The sequence below is a fragment of the Staurois parvus genome, unplaced genomic scaffold (genome assembly GCF_062004578.1).
Source record: "Staurois parvus isolate SC_StPar_1 unplaced genomic scaffold, SC_StPar_1.0 ptg000328l, whole genome shotgun sequence".
NCBI lineage: Eukaryota > Metazoa > Chordata > Amphibia > Anura > Ranidae > Staurois > Staurois parvus.
This window is the reverse complement of record NW_028318124.1, coordinates 472,354-492,200: the sequence shown is the minus strand read 5'-3', so window position 1 is coordinate 492,200 and position 19,847 is coordinate 472,354. Positions and strand designations below refer to the sequence as shown.

The window sequence follows — 19,847 nt, the reverse complement described above, 5'->3', positions numbered from 1 at the left end:
CCATACCCCTACTCTCCACCTTGTAATGATGGGCTAATATTGTGGCTGCATTTTCTAGTGCCATGGCTGATATGACTGTTTATTCATTCACCTAGCTTATCCCCTCCCCAGAGACAGAAAACGTCTTGTTCAGGGGTCACACAGCATCCAGTGCTTCATTTTATCGCAGCTCACACCAATGCAGCCTAAGCTATGAACTACACCTATTAGCTATGCTGTTTTCCCTGTGTATGCATTGGGCAACACTGCCCAGTGTAGCACAGTGGTGGTGGTGTGAACCCAGCCTTGCTGTTCTACTATAATAGTAAAAAAAACTAATACCATGTCAACCTAAAAAAGACAAATCTAGTTCATTTTTCATATTTGTGATTAACAAACAATTGTATGGTTGGTAATTAACGTGTTCTTTGCGAGTGAGCGCAAAGCTGTCTGGGAAAATTTACAACAATGTTGAAGCATAATATATGTATAAAATCACAGGATGCTGAAGTGATTTCCAGGTGTGTGTACACAAGGAACTTGCTGACAGGTGCTTGTTTTCATTCTGTTTCAGAACTATGTCCCCACTGTTTTTGAGAACTACACAGCCAGCTTTGAGATTGACAAGCAGAGGATTGAGCTCAACATGTGGGACACGTCTGGTAAGTTTCTGCTCTGTCACACCGTGGCAGGTGTGGTGTGAATATATGGAAAATAATGATCATTTTGTGTGTTTTTCTCGGTTCACTTTCAAAATAACATTAAGACTGTGTGATTAAATTTCAAGTTGGTTTATATAAAAGACTTGCATAGCTAGGTGCAATATGGCAGCAGAATGTAAGATATTTTGAATACATAGGGATTAGAGATGCATTGATTTCCTGTGCCTATGTACAGTATGTTTATAGATGTCAGAACTCTGGATAGGCATATGTTCATTCTGGGATGCTAACTGACACTCAAATCGGGGTCAACTTAGCAAATACAGGGGCCTCAAGTGCAGCCCTTGATATGTTCACATTAGTTTACTTTTGCTGTTATTTTTACATTACAGCGTGATGCACCCAGTCAATAATAATCTGTTAAGATCAAGTCAGGATTGTGCAGACAGAAATGAGCATGATGGCAAACATTTTACAAGTTGGTATTGTTAAAATTTGAAATGACTTTGCGTTTGTTTATGCATTAGTTTTATGTTGCATTTGTCATCTAGAGCAGGGGTCTCCAAGCAAAGGGCCAGCTTACTATTCTTCAGGCTTTGAAGGGGGAGGGTGCTGATGCCAGTGGGAGTAGAAAATACATCGGCATCAGTGGGCATAAACAAAGCCCCATCATTTCAATGGGAGGAAGCAAGCCCCATTGTTGGTATCAATGGGAAGAATAGAGCCATCAATGGTGACAGTGGGAGGAATGATGTCCCACCATTGGTTTCCATTGGTGGAATAGTTCCCCAAGGGCCAAATAAAGGCAAGCAAAGGACCACATCCGGCCCCTGTGCCTCAGTTTGAAGACCATGGATTTAGGGCATGCAATGTATTTGTTGGGACCTGGAAATTATTGGGGAGATAGAATTATTTTTATTTTTAGCTATAAAATTGTTTTAACTTCCCTTTTCATTTCAATTTTTTGGGTGGGGGAGTCTGCATATGGCCAGTAAAAGCCTGATGCAATTCCAATCCCCCTATACAGCTCTGCAGCAGCAGGTCACTTTTAATAGCAATAATTGATGCTGTAATCAGCCAGCAATAGATCAATATAGCATTGATATATTGCTGCAGAGAGAAGCAGGACATATCTGCATCAGCACTGCCCTAGTCTTTCAGATTAACAGAAAGTGCAGTGATTTCACATCATGTTACATCATTTCCTAATAAACACAATGAATTGTGTTTACAGTCTTTAATATAGGCCACTCCTACGAAGCACTCTGTAACATGAGTGGAAGTCCAGAAAATGATTGATTCTTCTCTTAGGTTTAGTGATGGATTGTAGCTGTCACTGAATGCTGGCAGTTCAAGCACTAGATCCACTAAAGCTGCTGTCAGTATGGAAAAATAGCATCTAATGCCTGAGAAAGTCCAGCCCAGCAAATTAATACTCAAGATCAGATTGCCAGTATGTGTCTGTTAAACTTCCATATTGCTCATAGAAATAGGACGATTTTTAAAAATTTGGTTCATTTTTACTGAGCAGATATTTGCAGCCTAAGCAGCATGTGGAAAACTAGTGAAGAGGGCCTGACTCCTTAGAATTAAAAAAATGCAGTAAAAGTATAGCACTCTTCAGTAAGCGCAAGAATACCACTGAGGAGTGGAGAATCACACCCCACAATCCACACCCTGCCATTTAAAAAAAGGAATCTTGCTTGCTCATTCTCATAAAGTCTACAGGCTTGGAAAAAACAGTATGTAAATGGATAGAAAACTGGCTAAAAGTAGTATTTAATGATAGTGGTTAATGATTCATACTCTGAATGGTCTAGGGTTGTTAGTGGTGTACCCCAAGATTCAGTGTTGGGACCCTTACTTTTTAATATATTTATAAACGATATAGGGTCTGGGATTAAAAATACCAAAATACCATGAGGGGGGTGGAGCCTGAACATGGTGGCACGAGAGAGTGTAGAGTAAAGCACTCCTCGTTGCCTTCCCCGACAATCCTCCCTATGGTGTCCCAACCCTATAACTAGCTGCACTGGAGCAGCACTGGCGAGCGAGCGGAGTCTTACCCGGCTGGAGAGGGGTTTTGGAGATGATGTGGCGGCAGGTCCGGGAGAGAGACGTTTGGAGTTCCTTCTCTCCTCGTGTCTCTCGTGGTAGCTCCGGAGGAGAAACAGGGTTGCCCAGGAGACGAGCGTAGCGTCATAGCGGCGCTGACACGCGGGCAGCCGCGGAGGAGCTCTGGGAGCAGGAGAAACAGCCGGCTTCCCGGCGTCCAGAGGAGCTTAGTGAGCGGTGTAAGGCGGTGCAAGGTGGAACGCCGGTGTACCGCTTCCACATCACCTCCGTGCCACCTCTACACCATCCCCTCCACACTATTCCTAACCATCTCATTCCCAACTAGCAAATTAACACTAACTACCATACCATCTACAACTACCTTACCTCCTCCAACCTAGGGGAATTTTGAAAGCAAGATAAAAGTATAAAGGTTTAAAGAGACCCAAAGGAATCCCCCAAAGAGAGACAACTATAGGAGAGGACTGCATATTGACAGATATCCCATCGAGGAGGGTGAGTGATAACTGCGGGTGTACTGCAGGGCTCCTTATATACTCTTTATATACTCTCTATATCCTGGACTTATGTACTGGATTTTTCTTTTCTGTATATCGGATTTATGCAATGGCTTTCCTTGTGTTTGCAATAAGACATTGTATTACCTAACTTGAAAGAAGGAAATAGGGGATTCTCCGGGAGGGTCTGAAGATTTGGAGGAGCTGAAGAAGAGGAGTTCTTGGAACAAGAATAAAATAAAAAAAAAATCACATGAAAGGTAAAAATACTAAAGGGAGTGGGCCTAAGAATTCCCAAACTGGTACGATTAAGAAGTATATGCCACAAGGAAATTTGACCCCAGAAAGATCTCAGGGAGCATGTGAAAAAAGTGAATTGGAAATAAGTTTGGATAATAGTCCGAGACTTTCCCTGGGACCGGTATATAATAGTCAACAATTAACGGAAGGTATAGAGTCGAGAGAAATTGAAAGAGATCTGCAAATACCAAATAAAAAGGAAATGGCGGAGATGTTTAAAAATTTGGAACTATCAATAAAGAGATGGTGACAATTCGGGAAGTATTAGAGCAATTACTAACCAGGGTGGAGGAAACGGAGGAAAAAGTTCATGTTCATGCCCAAATTATCCCAAAATTAGAGAGATGGATAATAGATAATAGAAAAGAACAAAAAAAAACCTGTTTTTTATGATGGAAGAACAAGAAAACAGAGAAAGGAGAAATAATCTCAGAGTAAGAGGAGTCCCAGTGTTGACCCAGGGAGAAGATTTAAAAGAGTTAATTGGCATAATCCTGAACTCCATAGTGGATAAATCGGAGGTTATGATGTTTAAACTGGATGGAGTGTATAGGATAGGGAAGTACAAACAAGAAAAAGGATCAGAAAAACCAAGAGATATAATAGTTAAATTCCACAATTATGGAGATAAAGAGGAGATATGGAAAAAGATTAAAGGAAGAACAAGTATTTGTATATTGAAGTAAAAATATCCAAATTTTTGCGGATTTAACAGCAGAGACTTTTAGACGAAAGAGAACATTTAAACCCTTATTAGAAGTGATGAAAAAACATAACGTGAACTATAGATGGGGTCAAGCGGTGAGTTTGATCGGTTGGAGAGATGGAATTTCTGCAACTTTAAGATTTCCGGAAGATATGGAAGATTTCTGTGATAAATTTGGACTGCAGAGACTAGAGATACTGGGTTGGTAAGTGGAGGAGGGAGACTCATATACTTTTGGGGAAGGAAAGTGGCAGCTGGTTAGAAGAGGAAATAGAGAGTCATTAGATAAAGGGTCACCGGGGAGGAGGGGGGGGAAGGGTAGGGATCAGAGGTGGACTATGATCCAAAGGCAAAGGAGGCCTTGGGGGGGGGGGGGGGGGAGGAGGGGGAGGGTAATACCCTGCAAAAGGGAGGAGAGAGAGAGAGGAAGGGTGAAGGATAGAGAGAGCTAAGAGGAGTGGGATAACATGGAAGAAGTTCAGTACGTAACCTATAATGTAAAGGGGCTAAGTTGTCCTGGGAAGAGATTTAGATTATTTAAGGAGTTACAACACAGAACATCCTTAGTAGTTTTTTTGCAGGAGACACATTTAGAGATGGAATCGAAGGTTAGGCTGAGGACCAGATATTTCCCGGCATGGTATTATGCGGACTCGCCAATAAAAAGAGCAAAAGGGGTGGCTATAGGTTTTGCAAAAAATATAAGGTTTGAGGAGGAGAAGAGAATAACAGACCCAGAGGGAAGGTTTCTGTTTCTGAGGGGTAAATTGCAGGAAATTGAATGTACATTGGCTGGTATATATTACCCAAATAAGAAACCAGAGATATTCCTGAGGAGAGTATTGAGTAGGCTGATGGACTTCAAAAGGGGTCGCCTGATAGTAGCTGGGGACTTTAATATCTGCATGGACTCACGAATGGATACTACTTCTTGTGTGAGGAGGGAGGAGAGTAAGTCCTTGAGATTATTAAAGAAATCGTTGAATGAATATCAATTAGTGGATATATGGAGAATTAGGCATATGAAGGATAGAGATTATACTTTTTTTTTCACAAGTTCATGAGACTTACTCTAGATTGGACTATATATTGGTAGATCTCAATTTATAGATTCGGTGGTAGAAGTAAAAATTGGAGGAAGCTCCATTTCAGATCATGCCCCTGTTGCAATGAAGTCAAGATGGGGTAGAGAGGAAAGAGGAGGATTTGTTTGACAGATGAATGACGCACTTCTTCAGGATGAGGAGATCGATCGAAAAATTGAGATAGAAATTAAAAGATTTTTCGAAGAGAATGAGACAGAGGAAATATCGGTCGCAACAGTGTGGGAAGCCCATACGGCTTACATTAGAGGACTATTCATTCAATAGGGGCAAAAAAGAAAAGAGAAAGGAGGGAAAAGATTAATAGACTTTTAAATGATATATTTGATCTGGAACAGGCTCATAAAAGGAATACATCTAAAGAGATAACGCAGAGAATAATAAAGAAGAAAGAAGAATTAGAAAAGGTAATTGAGGAGGAAAAAAGAGTTTTCAACAAAGTAATAAGTGAAAGGTATAGATGGGGAGATAGGCCGGGAAAATACTTAATGAGGGCCTTGAGGAAAAAGAATAGGAATTATATAGAAAAAATAAGAAACTCCAAGGGTGAAATGGTGCATTCAACTAAAGATATCTCTAGAGAATTTAGGGATTATTATAGTGAACTATATAACATCATACCCCAGGATACTCTTAATAGTGCTGAAACAGTAAATAAAGAAAAAAGAACATTTTTAAAAAATGCAGGTTTAGCAAAATTAAGTGAAACCCAATTGAACTCCCTAGAATCAGAAATTACGTCAGAAGAAATAGAAATAGCATTAAAAAACACTGCGGTGGGGAAAAGCCCGGGTCCAGACGGGTATACCGTAAAATACTATAAAAAATATAAAGAGCTACTAATACCCAAACTGAAGATATATATGAATGCTTTGGGAGGAGAGATTGAAATAAGGGGAGAGTCCTTACAGGCTAATATAGTTTTAATTCATAAGGAAGATAAAGACCCCTCTCAATGTGCAAGTTATAGACCAATTGCGCTGTTGAATGTAGACACCAAACTATATGCAAAGGTCCTGGCAAATAGACTAAAGGTCTTGATGCCAAAATGGATACACGGGGATCAGGTGGATTTTGTCCTGGGAAGAGAGGGTAGAGACAACGGACTGAGATCACTGTTGCTCATTCAGGAAGGGAAGAACGGGAAAACCCCAGTAATATTACTGTCAATAGATGCTGAGAAAGCATTTGATAGAGTGAGTTGGAGATTTATGATGGAAACCCTGGAGGAGATAAGGTTGGGGGATAGAATGAGGAAGTGGATTGGTAACTTATATAGAGGGCCTACTATTATGGTTAATGGAGGAAGATCAGAGACTTTTAGGAAGTCAAACGGAACAAGACAGGGATGCCCTCTATCTCCACTGCTGTATGTGTTATCGTTGGAGCCACTGCTGTCTATGATAAGAAAGAACATAAATATAAAAGGAATAAAGATAGGAGACAGAGAACACAAGGTAGCGGCCTATGCGGATGATTTAATGTTCTATGTTGGAAACCCTCGGATATCACTCCCAAATTTAATGAAAATACTGAAGCAATATGGGAAATTATCAAATTTAAAAATTAACCCAACAAAAACTGAAATCTTAAATATAAATCTTAAAAATAGTGAAAAAGAAAAAATACAAGAAGAATTCCCTTTTGTTTGGAGAGAGAAAGTACTTTTAAATGAGATCAAGGAGTTGAAGAGGTTGGGGAGTGGAAATCCGTCTTGGATGGGTCGTTTAAACTTAATAAAAATGATAATTGTGCCCAAAGTTTTATATAAATTTCAAATGATCCCAATTAAACTTCCAGAGGTTTTCTTTAAAACACTTAGAAAAATGATGTTGAGATATATATGGAGGAATAAAAAACCTAGAATACGTTATGAAATGTTGACTAGAACTAAAGAGAGGTGGTTTAGGACTCCCAGATTTTAAGAGATACAGTATTATAGAGCGGTGATAATTGCGAGAATTTATGACTGGACTCATAACCCAGGGAAAAGCTGGGTTAAAATCGAAAACACACTGAGTAGGACAAATTTAAGTAGGATTATATGGTTACCCGCACAATATAGAGGATTAGATGTTAATACAAGTGTGTACACTTTTATTGTTTTAAAAGTTTGGGAAATGTTACACAGACAAAAGGGATGGGTTTTTAACTGACAGTTAACGCCACTAAGAAATACAGACTATTTCGTTCCTGGGAAGGAAGATATCACAGGGAAATGGATCATAAAACAGGATCTGCAATTAAGAGATATAATGGTCGGTGAGGAAATAGGTACATATAGAGAGTTGGAGAAAAAAAAGGGGGAGGTTTTTAGTAGAATGGATGAGATACGATATTATCAATTGAAACATTTCTTTGAGAGTCTCCCAAAACCTGTGAGAACTAGAAAGGAGTGGAATTTATTTGAAAGATTACTAGAAACACGGGGAGATGGGAGACACGGTGTTGCAAAAATATATAGGATATTAACGGAATTAGACATGGGCACAAAATTAATTTATGTAGAGAAATGGGAAAATAAATGGGAAGGGAAATAGATGAGGAGCAGCAGAGGAAAATGTTTAGATTGATACACGAAAATTTTAGCATGCGGGAAGTAGAGTTGAACTACAAGTGTTTAGTTCAATGGCACATTACACCGAATGTGGAACACAAATTAAATGGGGAGATTTCACCACTGTGTTGGAGAGGGTGTGGAGAAGTGGGTACGACATATCACATATGGTGGGAGTGTTCAAAGATACAGGTGTTTTGGAATAAAATTATTTTTTTAGTAAAACAAAATTACTGAGATTGACATTAGATTGGATCCAGAGTTATGTCTTTTCCATATCACCGAGCTTTCAGTGAGGTCATACAAGGATTCAGGGATTTGGCATTTCCTAAGCGCAGCGAAGAGTTTGATACCTAGGTCTGGAAACAAAGGGAGGTGCCGACAGAGGAGGATTGGATGGTCAGAATGAATCAGATTTGTGGGTTGGAAAGATTGTATTATACGCATATAGATAAGATGGAGAAGTATTACATAAAGTGGAAAAAATGGGAAGAGTATAGAGAAAAAGTGAAATATATGATGATGATTTATACCCCTTGAAACAAATATGGATTGTAGAAATTGTTTTTTGGGTTAGAAGAGAAATGCAGAGTGGGATGGGGGCGGGGGAGTTCCGAGGGTAGGGGTCGGGAGGGGAAGGGATAGGGGTGGTTGGAGATGCGGGAAATAAACTATGTCAGTAGGAAGATATTAATTTTATGTCTTTTTTTTCTTTTCCTTTTGTTAAAGGAGAAAGTGATTGTGATTTTTACTTGGTTGAAAAATTAATAAATATTTATAGAAAAAACAAAACAAAACATTCCAGTCTTTGCAGATGACGGCAAGCTGTGCAGTGGAATAAAGTCCTTACAGGATGTCTCCAATTTACAAGCTGACCTCCATGCATTGTTTAATTGGGCAACTATGTGGCAAATGAGGTTTAATCAAAAATGAATTCTCCTGCGCTCTAGGACCCAGACCCAGACTGGTGGCGAATGGATGGAACCAGATCTGGAAAAATCGACCACCAATGCATGTAGGGTTGTGCGGCTCCAAACAAGGCTGGGGAAGCCCGACCAATACTGAAGAACGAAATGAAAACGAGAAGCGCACCAACCTTGCGCATTACCTCAATAACCAAAATGTATTAATTATAAAAATATACTCACAAACAGCGAATAAAATCATACATGTATTATTTCTCTCTGATGGCATTACAAATAGCTATTGTATGTTGACGACACCTTGGCCCCTCCTACTAGCCTGAGACTGCCCCACCCAGAGGGGAGGGCTGATTTTCAGTTCTCGGGTACATATAGGAGTGAGCATTCTCAGTTCAGTTAGCTCTGATGAAGAAGGGACACCCGTCGAAACACGTCAGCTGTACTGAATATCTATCCCCTTGATGGGATTTGCTCTGTCTTCAAGTCCTTCAGAGGACTTACATGCCTGATTTTATTTGCTGTTTGTGAGTATATTTTTATAATTAATACATTTTGGTTATTGAGGTAATGCGCAAGGTTGGTGCGCTTCTCGTTTTCATTTCGTTCTGCAAATGAGGTTTAATGTTGATAAATGTAAGGTGATGGACTTGGGGACTAAGAATATGCATGTATCATACATACTAGGGGGAGTACAACTGGGGGAATCAATAGTGGAGAAGGATCTGGGAGTTATGGTAGATCATAAGCTTAATAATGGCATGCGATTCCAGGCTGTGGTTTCTAAAGCGAGCAAAATCCTCTCTTGTATTAAAAGAGGTATAGACTCCAGAGAGAGAGAGAGATCATTTTACCCCGGTACAAATCATTTGTAACTGAATGGGGAAAGAACAAAAAGAGGGCGCACAGGCCTAGTGCATTACCATAAAAAATGTTTAATAAAAAATAATAAAGTAGGCTCTGAGGAAGAGGCAAGTCCTCGAAACGCGTCAGCCTTTTGGATGTTTAAACTCCCTATTGCGGACTGTTACTCAGCGCGGTGTTGATCCAGCTGTTCTTTTATGATGTGCCTTGACTATATTGTTTGTGAGTACAACACCTACTTTATTATTGTGGTGGTTTATGTAAGGATATATTTTACTTATAAAGGGCGTGTCCCTTTCCCTTAGATGAAATATTACAGTGCCTCCAGCCGTTAAAATACGGCAAATATTTAGTATACCAATAATTTGGACACCTTGATAATTTGATCACCACTTATTATTATACCTTGAATTCTTTTAGCCAATATGATTTCGTACCATACACACAAAATTTGCCTTATAATAGATAAATATAAAAATTTATTTATGTACAAAAATTATATATATATTAACACAAAACGCAAAAGACTGGTGATAAATGAATATTGGTACACACAATCAAAGATATACCCTACCAATGTAATACATAATAATAAGGTTTCTAACTAATTACATCAATATCACAATTTTTAAATGATCAGCTTATTAATTAAATTTATTAATAATTAATAATTTCGAGTATCTCAAAGGTGATATTCTCACAAGCCGTGGCCATAGGATTGCAAGAAGCTAGCCCTTGATATATTATACTCTGATTATTAATATTCAATAAATTATGAAATATAAAAAATTATAATATGGCACCAAACAATTTTTAACAGTAAAAACAGGATCTCTCTACATATATCTCGAACTACCTAATATTGTTGTGATGCACTAAGGTAATTTCTATGATTCCACACAACAGAGAAAATAGGTAATGCAAAGTCAAATAAACAGTCTCACCGCACCCGGCCTTCAGACTAGGAAACTCTCCCGTGGATTTAGCTGGCAATGGAACGCCTTCAGAAATGATATTATAGGGCAAGTGATAGATATTTAGTATGGGAGAATGTAGGAAGTTATAAGGATAGAGGTTTAGAAATTTAGTAAAGTTTTAGGAAGTTTGAAAGGATGGAAGAGTAGTTATTCAGAGGTCTCTTCAGATGTCAGGGTCTTCTTTTGATGAGGTCTTTTCTTTTGATGAGTCTTTTTCCTTTGATGAGGTTTTTTTTTTTTAAAGGTGCATGGGCTTTTTATATCCACTAATCCATTGTTCTAAGATACCTTCCCACCAGGCTTCTTGATTGGCTAGTTGAGAAATGTGTGTACATAAGCTATTTCTCACCTGCCCGCCAGGTGGCGGTCATGTATCCTAGAACAATTTGAGTATTTGAGATGACTCATACCTCGGGTGGAATCTTAAGGTAATTTCAGGGATCAAATATATGTCTTTTTCCAGATATAAGTGATCATACCTATAATATTCTAAATAGGGACCATGGAATATAGGGGTATATTCAGTTATTCCTTCTTGAAATACCATCCTGTTTGTTTCCTGATAAGACATGTAACTAATGCTAGTTTATAATACATCTTACTTTCCATCATCTCAATACTCAAGTTAGTGATATATAGTTCCCATTGCTGAATATTTGGTGGTGTGTAAAACCTATCCTTTATAACATCTCATTTATAATATGTTTTTGTAGTATATCTTTGTAGTTATATACAGTCAATTTTTAGACTTAAATGTCCTGAATTTCACTTCTTTGTTTTAGAACCAACATTTCCTATGTGTAGGGAAAAACTCTCTGTTTGCCTGGCTCTTGTTCTGTTCTGTTGGTTTATCACACTCTGCAAGGTTTGAGTAAGCTCTCAGACAATCAGTTTGGTTCCTCTATTGTCATGTCCAGACCTTGTATATGTTTACCTGCTATTGAAGTCTGAATAATGGTGTTTGACCACCTGTAGAACTTCAAAATAGTATATTGTCTCTGGGAGGAAAAAAAATCCCTTCACCCACCGTCTACACCTCTCCAGCCAGATGGTCATTCGACTTTCCAACCAAGACAAATTAACCCCTTAACATCCGGCTATATTGAGCTGCTTGTCATATAATATTATGTCTTGATAAAGTCATATTTTTGAGACATAATTCAAAAGGTCCACAACAAATCCCCCTTTGTTTGGGGTACAGGCACGTGTATAGGGGTGTCTGTGTCGCAAAACATGAGTGGGACTTTTGGCTAGAGTTCGTTCGTCTTCTCCGGTGAAGTGAATGAAATACAAAAAAAAAAAAAAAATTTTTTTTTTTCAATAATAAAATGGCAGCGGTGATGCTGGTTGGTCCTCAACTTGACTCGGCGTCTTTAGATGGACACTTCTGATGACGATCCTGGTCTTGTGATGAGGCCGGCCTGGCCTGGCACATCCACCTTGGGGTCCATGGGTCCTCCGCACGACAGGTCTCTTAGACGGTCTCCTAGGCGGGTCTTTTCCTCTGGACTGGCCCTTGGTGGCCTGGGACATCAGGTTATCGTCTCCGGATCGATCTCTGGCATCTGGTCTTTCCCACAGGACATTATAGCTTCCTTCTAGGGTCTGGTCATTGACACCTCCGATCGCCGGTCTAGTCATCGTCTGGGCCTTCCTTTCTAAATGATTAAAATGAACAGTTTAAGTATTGGATATACATAAAATTATATTACTGGATCCTGTAAGGAACAAGATGAATTATATGTTCAAAGGAAATTTAATAATGATCTCAATATCTCCAGATAGGAACTGGTGGGTTAGTCTTCCAACAACTGCAATTGAGACTTTGGATGGCAAGCACGTAATTGGTTGATGTGCACCCATCTATCACTGATTTCACCATACCGGGTAACCTGCAATTTATATGCGACCGGAGAGATTTTATCAATGATAGAGAACGGACCTTTCCAAGATGGAAGGAATTTCCGTTCCTTGATCTGGTCTCTTGCAAAGTTGTATAGATAGACTTTGTCACCAATCTCATATTCCTTCTTGGAGGTTTTGAGATCATAGTATGTCTTAGCACTAGTTGCAGCTCTTTCCAAATTTCGCTGGGCAAAGGCAAAAGCATATTGCAGATGTTTACGTAAATCCTCTATGTACTGGTGTGTGGTGGTAGCATTGATCAAATTTTGATCTGTAGTGCGATACAATAAGTGCTGGGGCAGTACCATCCGTCTACCTGTCATCAGTTCAAAAGATGACATTTTTGTAACTGTATTCGGAGTAGCCCTCAACGCCATCAGGACCAGTGGAAGTTTGACATCCCAATCTTTGCCTGTTTCCTTAACAAATTTCTTAAGGACGTTAACGATGGTCTGATTGTATCGTTCTACACCACCACTAGAGGCTGGCCGATAGGCGATATGCAATTTCCTTTTAACCCCCAAAATTTTCCACAATTTGGCCATCACTTCGCTAGTGAAGTGCGATCCTCTATCAGACTCTATCCTCTGTGGTAGACCAAAACGTGAAAATACATGATTTATTAGCAATGCAGCACATGTCTCGGAGCTATTATTTGGTGCTGGTATACACTCGACATACTTGGTGAATAAACATGTAACTGTTAACATATACCGATTTCCTCGTGAAGATTTGGTTACGGGCCCAATAAAATCCATTTGAAGGTCTGACCAAGGCATACATATCCCCCTCTTCTGGAGAGGTGCTCTGTGAGTTGGCTTGGTAGGTTGAAATTGGGGACATATTAGGCAACCTTGGCAGTACTCCTTCACATCACGTAACATATGAGGCCAGTAGGCATAATCCCGCAGGATCTCATACGTGATCTTTTCTCCACGATGACCGGAAGTGGGAGCATCATGGGCATGCTGTAGCATCAAACCTCTAAATTTAAGTGGGACGACCCATTGTTGTACGCCACCCTTTGAGGTTCGTATCAACAATCCCTGGTATAAAGAGAATTGGGATTTGGATTTCATTAAGATACGTAAATCCTCCTTCCCACTACATACTTCCTTATTTATGGGATTTTGGTTGGGATCTTCTATATGACTATAAAACAAGCCAATTATTGGGTCTTCTTTTTGGGCAGTAATTAAATCCTCACTAGGAGAATCGTGACTCCACTGTATTGCATTTGGATCACCAGCTGTTCTGGCCTGTTGCCTGGTGACAGCTTCAACCTGTACGGTACCTAAAAATTGATCAATGTCTAACAGTTCACCGGTGATTGCCCCTTCCTTGGCTAGAGAATCGGCCAGATCGTTCCCTTCTTTCTCGGCACCTAGAACCTTGGAGTGGCCTTTGGTCTTCTTGAAGTGCAGGGTGAGATCATTGGACCTTACCAGTTCATTGATGTGACAAAAGAGCTTACCATGTTTCACGGGTTTGTGATTACTCTTGTTCATGTTGTTTCGCTTCCACCTAGGGAAATACTCCACAAAACTATTCCTGACATAATTGGAATCGGTTATGATGGCACACTCTTTAATGTTGAACTCTATAGCCATCTCAACTGCTCTAAGGATTGCAGTAAGTTCAGCAACCTGACTGCTTTTTGGTCCAAGTTTGTATCCCACAGAAGTTGGGGTGACACCTTGGGTCCAAACGATTCCAATACCTGCCACTAGTTGGAGCTGTTCCCCATCCTTGTGATGAAAAGCACAACCATCCACATATACACACGGCAGCTGTTTACAGTATTCTTCATCATAAACCTTGTAGGGAGAGAACGGTTGTTCTTCCAGAAAGTCAGTGTCCGGGGCCTCCATAGCAGGAGTAGTTGCGGAACAATCATGGAGCTCGGCTAGGCCCTGGGCTACTGGACTTTCCTTGTTCTGTTTGTACCGAATTTCAAGAGGCCACCCTTGCAAAGACAAAGTCCAAGCAGTGATGCGGCTATTAGACACATTTCCTCCCTTGATACGTTCACTCTTTAAATACTGTAAAGGCTGGTGTGCCGTTTCAACAATGATTCTCTCTCCCTGAATGTAACTGCGGAAATTCTGTAATGCCCACACGGTGGACAATAGAGCTTTTTCACAGTCACTGAACTTTACTTCAACCGGGGACAAAGTTTTACTGGCATAGGCAATCACCTTACTGACATCATCACGTTTCTGGTAAAGAACGGAACTCATACTTACCTGCGTAAACCCTGTCTCTAGATAGAAATTTTTACCCCCTTCGGGATATCCTAGACACGGCGCTTGTGTGAGACGTTCCTTTAACTCCTTCATGGCGTCCTCCTGTTTCTTACCCCACGACCATTCGACATCCTTCTTCAGTAGGTGAAGCAGTGGCTTGCTTATCTCGGCGTAATTATCAATAAACTTACGCGAGTAGTTTACCATACCTAGGAATGATCTCAATTCTTTAAGGTTAGTAGGGACTTTACAGTTCAGAACCGCCTCAACTTTCTTCTTTTGTGGGTTCAAACCTTCAGCAGTAACTTCATGGCCTAGGAAGTTTACCTTCGTGCGACACCACTGGGCTTTTTGTAAGGACAGTTTAACTCCTGCTGCTTTTAATTGGCCCAGGACATGCCGAAGTTCTGTAATGTGTTTGGCCATATCCGTACTTTTGATCAGGATATCGTCCACATATGCCAACGTCCCCCTTTCGAAGGCGTCTGGCATGGCCTTGTGCATGAACACAGCAAATTCATGTCCGGAATTTATGAATCCGAAAGGCATTCTCACCCAACAATATTGTCGATTCCCAAAACTGAAAGCCAGTTTGTATTGGTCTTCCTCACTCACCTTTATGGTCCAATACCCCTGTGCACAATCCAAGGCTGTGAAAACCTGGGATCCTTGGAGCTGGGCTAGACACTGGTCTATGTATGGGACAGGCCATCCTGACATGTACACACGTTTGTTCAGCTGACGGAGGTCAGCGCACAAACGCCATTGTCCATTGGGTTTTAAAATACCCAGGATCGGGTGGTTATAGGAGCTGTGGATGGGCCTAATTATACCCCTTTCATGTAACTTCCTGATAATCTCAGCTAGAGATTTATAGGAAGCTAATGGTAACCTATACTGTCTTACGAATACTGGTGGGGCATCTGTATCTGTTTGGATCCTAGCGATGTGTAGGTCAGTAGTCCCACAATCGTAAGAATCCTTGGCAAAGATCTCTTGGAATTCAAGGAGAAGCTCTCGGAGCAATTGTCGGTCGAGATCACTGGCACACGCGTCGGCGAGGGCCACCATCTCTTCCACTAACTCCTTGAATCCAGGAAAGCTTTCCGGCTGACCTATCTCATATGCCTCTTCAAGTTTTGTGGTGAGGTCATTGGGTATGTGATGTGTGTGTGTGTTCTCCTGCCATCCAGGTTCTTTGGGGTACTCTTGTTCTTTGATTGGGTGATCAAAGACAATTGATGTCTCTTCGATTCGACAGGTGCCATCTTTAGAATCGAATGGATAAATGGACTCTATGGTGAAAATACCCTCTGGTAATGAATGGAATGTTTGTTCAATTAATTGTTCCTCCGACAAATATTCATCGGGGATGAGTCCAATCACCTGGTTAGTGACCCCAAAGGTGTAATATTCAGTCTCTACCGCTAGACCAATAAGGGTCTCTTTGGGTAAGACGATGTCCTGATTAGACAGATTATGTATGTAAATGTACATCGGGGATTGATGTGTGTTGACTAGGGGCGTGTGTGTAATGTTCAGTCCCTCCCCCTGCATTCTATGGGAGAGGCATACTAATGCATCTGACCCCTTCAGTCTATGTCCCTTTTTAACTTGGATGGGGAGTATAAAATTATTTATGCCCTTAGGAATTGTAATCTTTTGGGCTACCTGGACTTCAACAGCATAAGGCATCTGTTGCTGGGATTTTAAAACTAAGTCCAGATTTTGGTATTTTTCGGGGTCCCCCTTTAGTCGACTCCATAAACAGTCATTAATTAGGTCGACTTGCATCGCATTTTAGTTTGGGGATTATCCAAGACTAGGAACACATGGGTGGCTGTTTTGTTTCCTACAGTGACGTTTAAGAGACACCTAGCCATTGAATTGTGATCATCAGAGTCATCAATGGAGTCTGAAATCCAATGACGCTGAGGTGTGGAGAAATGGATCATTTCCATTTCGGTCAGGTGTTTTATCAGCCCATGGCTTACAAAGCTGTGTTCCTGTCTCAAATCTAGTTTGGCATATTTTGACCTATTAAGACCATTTATCCGGAGGGGGATAAACAAGTCGCTGTTAACCCTTTCAATACCTGTCAAGAATTGGGTGTGATCTCCCCCTTTTCTTGGTTTATCCTCCTGATGAAAAGATATCGTAAGGATGTCATCTTGGAGGGAAATATCTTTTATTTTATCTTGGGGAATTCTAAAAATGTGTTCCTCATCTCTTCTGATAGGGTTATAGTCATCAGGTTTGATAACCGTTACATCAGGAAGTTGGCTGTTCCTGAAATGGATTTCTAATGATCCAGGCCTTTCTTCCACCAGGTGGCAGTGTTGTCGGGAATGGGGAGTTTTAAGTTTCCCATATTTAATCGGGGTATTTACCTGTGACCACAGTACTTGGTTCACACAGTCAACTATTGTGTTCAGTCTTTTTAGGAAGTCCATCCCAATTATCATGTGGTGCTGGGATATGCTAGCAATGATGATGGGGTGTCTCCGTTCCTTATTACCCAGTTTCAGTTTAAGCCAGGCGGTACCCATGACTTGTAACGGGTCTCCACCTACACCAATCAATGAGCTGTCAAAGCTTTTAAGTCTCGGCTTGGTGGGCATGACATTCGCCACTTTATCAAAATGTTCCTGTGACATGATGGTGGCTTGGGATCCAGTGTCTATTAGGCCGACAATAGGAAGATCACTGGCATCCTGCACCTGTACTGTGGCATAATATCTCCCATCAGATTCAGTCAGCTCACACATGAAATTGGTGTGGTTGAAGATCTGTGGGCCCTTCAATGACATGTGACTAGCTCTTGTCTCACCGTATGTGGTGGACACATCACCCTTATCCTCCCTGGTGGGATTCTTGGACTGTCTCAAGACAGAAGCACAACTAGAAGTTGGTGCTCCATCTGGCTTGTCAATCCTGACGACTTCCGATGCCGCGACTATATTAGGGGCAATAGATGGACACTGAAAAACAGGAGAATCGTTAATAACCAACAAATGGTCCCCCTTTGCCTGAGAACTAGATTCTCTATTAGTAGGCGTGTCAGGGACGGGACACACATCTCCTGTCATTTGACTCCGTGTTCTCCCCTGTTGGTTTAAGGCTTGGTTGCCTGTTAATTCTGTGACCCTTGGTTGGTCACAGGAGCTGCTCCTAAAAAAGGATTGGATGGAAATTGAGTGACAAGCCTGTCCATTTGTTCAGCCATTTTGCTGATCTGTGCCTCTATTTGCCCAATACGCTCAGAGGAGTCATTTTGTTGATTCTCCCTTTTCCTATACTTGCGCTTGTATTTTGGACGGGACTGGTAATGAGACTCAGAGTCAGAACTACTGCTCTGGTCCCGACGCCATTGTTCTCTCTGAGGTTTCGGGGTCTCCCTGTCATTAAAGGGAGCCTGGGGTACTGTTTCCCCCCTTTGAGCTTGAGGGTGTTCTTGGCGTGGAGGAAATCTTTGGAAGTCGGAGTTCTTATTAAAATTGGGATTCTTATTGTAATTATGGTTCCTGTTGAAATTGGGGTTCCCATAAAAATTCCCATGTTGGTTTTGGCGAGGATAATAGAACCTCCGAGGATACCATTGACTCCTTTGATTCTCATCACTGTACTGACCCTTACCATACTTTTTATTCTTCTCACTTCCACTACCGTAGTTCCCTAGCTTTTGTCTATCCTTTCTCACCCACTGGTTTTGGGGTGCAAAGTTATGGACCTCCTTCACTTGCTGGGTTTGAGGTACAAATCTAGGGGAACCATTGGTTTTACCCCCACGGACTACTTCCGCATATGATTTCTTCTCTGCCTGCAAATTTGGATTTGGAGGGGAAACGGTAGTGGTTGCTACTATCTTGGGGCTATTTTTGGGTTCTCTTTTTATCCCGCCCTCACTGGACTGTTGGATCGAGAATAAATAGTCACTCTCTCTCATCAACCAATCAAGAGAGCATCCCTTTCTGTAATCCTTTGCAAGTCCCAATTTTATGTAAGCAGGTAATGCTTCATAGAATAGGGTTTTGAATTCTGGCTGGTTAGGATTGGGATCCTTTTCAGCCAGGAAATAGGCATTTCTGAGGACAGCCAGAAATTCTGCAGGGCTTTGGTGAGGACCACACTTTAAATTGTAGGCCGCAGCCTTGGCAGAGGTTACAGTTTTATAAGGCCCAAATTCCATGTGGCACTTATGTTTAACCTCTCTCCAGGACTGATTGGAATAGGCCCTCAAGGTCTCAAAGAATTGCCGGTATTTCTCCTCAAACACCCATGGCAGCAATTCTATTTTGGTGTGGTCATCTCTAATGCCCAGAATCTCTAACGTCTGTTCATATGTTTTCATGTGTTCGGTGATCTCAAGGGACCCTTTCTTAGAAAACATAGGAACAGTGTCCTTCAGGAACTTAATGACCTTTGGGGTGTCATATCTCCTGAATGACCCCTGGGATTTCCCTTCCTGCCTATATGAAACCTCATACTTTTCTTCTGAGCGCTCTGGAGTATATCTTGAAAGCTTAGGAGGTGACCTATATTCTGACCCTGCCTCACTATCAGATACTTCGCTGTGATGCGGGTATCTCCGCTCATCAGCCTCCGGCTTGACTGGGTTGGTCCGGTTTTGGACCCCAGAATTTATTTGGGCCGTCAACCTCATAATCTGCTCCTCCAGAGTTTTCTGCTCAGATTTTATCAATGTAAGTTCTGACTGGTCATGCTTATCCCCTGGGTAAACTTTAATTTTGACAGGAGATAACCTCTCTGATCTGAAGTACTCCACCTCATCTTTTAAGTCCTGATACTTCTCTTGAAGTTGTTTTAATTCCTGAAAGTTTCTTTCATACAGGTCCTGAGCATTTCGAAAGTCTCTGACCAATCTATCATAACATTTCTGGGATTCGTCTAAATGAATACCGGCATGACCAAGCTTCCCTTTCAAAGATTCAATGTCCTGATTTCTGCTTTCTAACAAGAAGCGGGCTTCTGACAACTCTTCCCTTAAAGTCATGGTTCGCTGGGCAGCTCCAGCGGTCATGAACCATAACATGG

At 41.0% G+C, this 19,847-nt stretch overlaps 1 protein-coding gene across 2 annotated transcripts in view; it reads left to right on the top strand.

Moving 5' to 3' along the window:
• The window catches only part of RND2 (Rho family GTPase 2), a 531,702-nt gene that overhangs the window by 97,398 nt on the left and 414,457 nt on the right, over positions 1-19,847 (top strand). For both annotated transcript variants that reach the window (XM_089683937.1, XM_089683936.1), the window contains exon 2: positions 554-641. In XM_089683937.1, the coding sequence (XP_089540063.1) occupies positions 554-641 (88 nt within the window). The remainder of the gene's footprint in view (positions 1-553; positions 642-19,847) is intronic.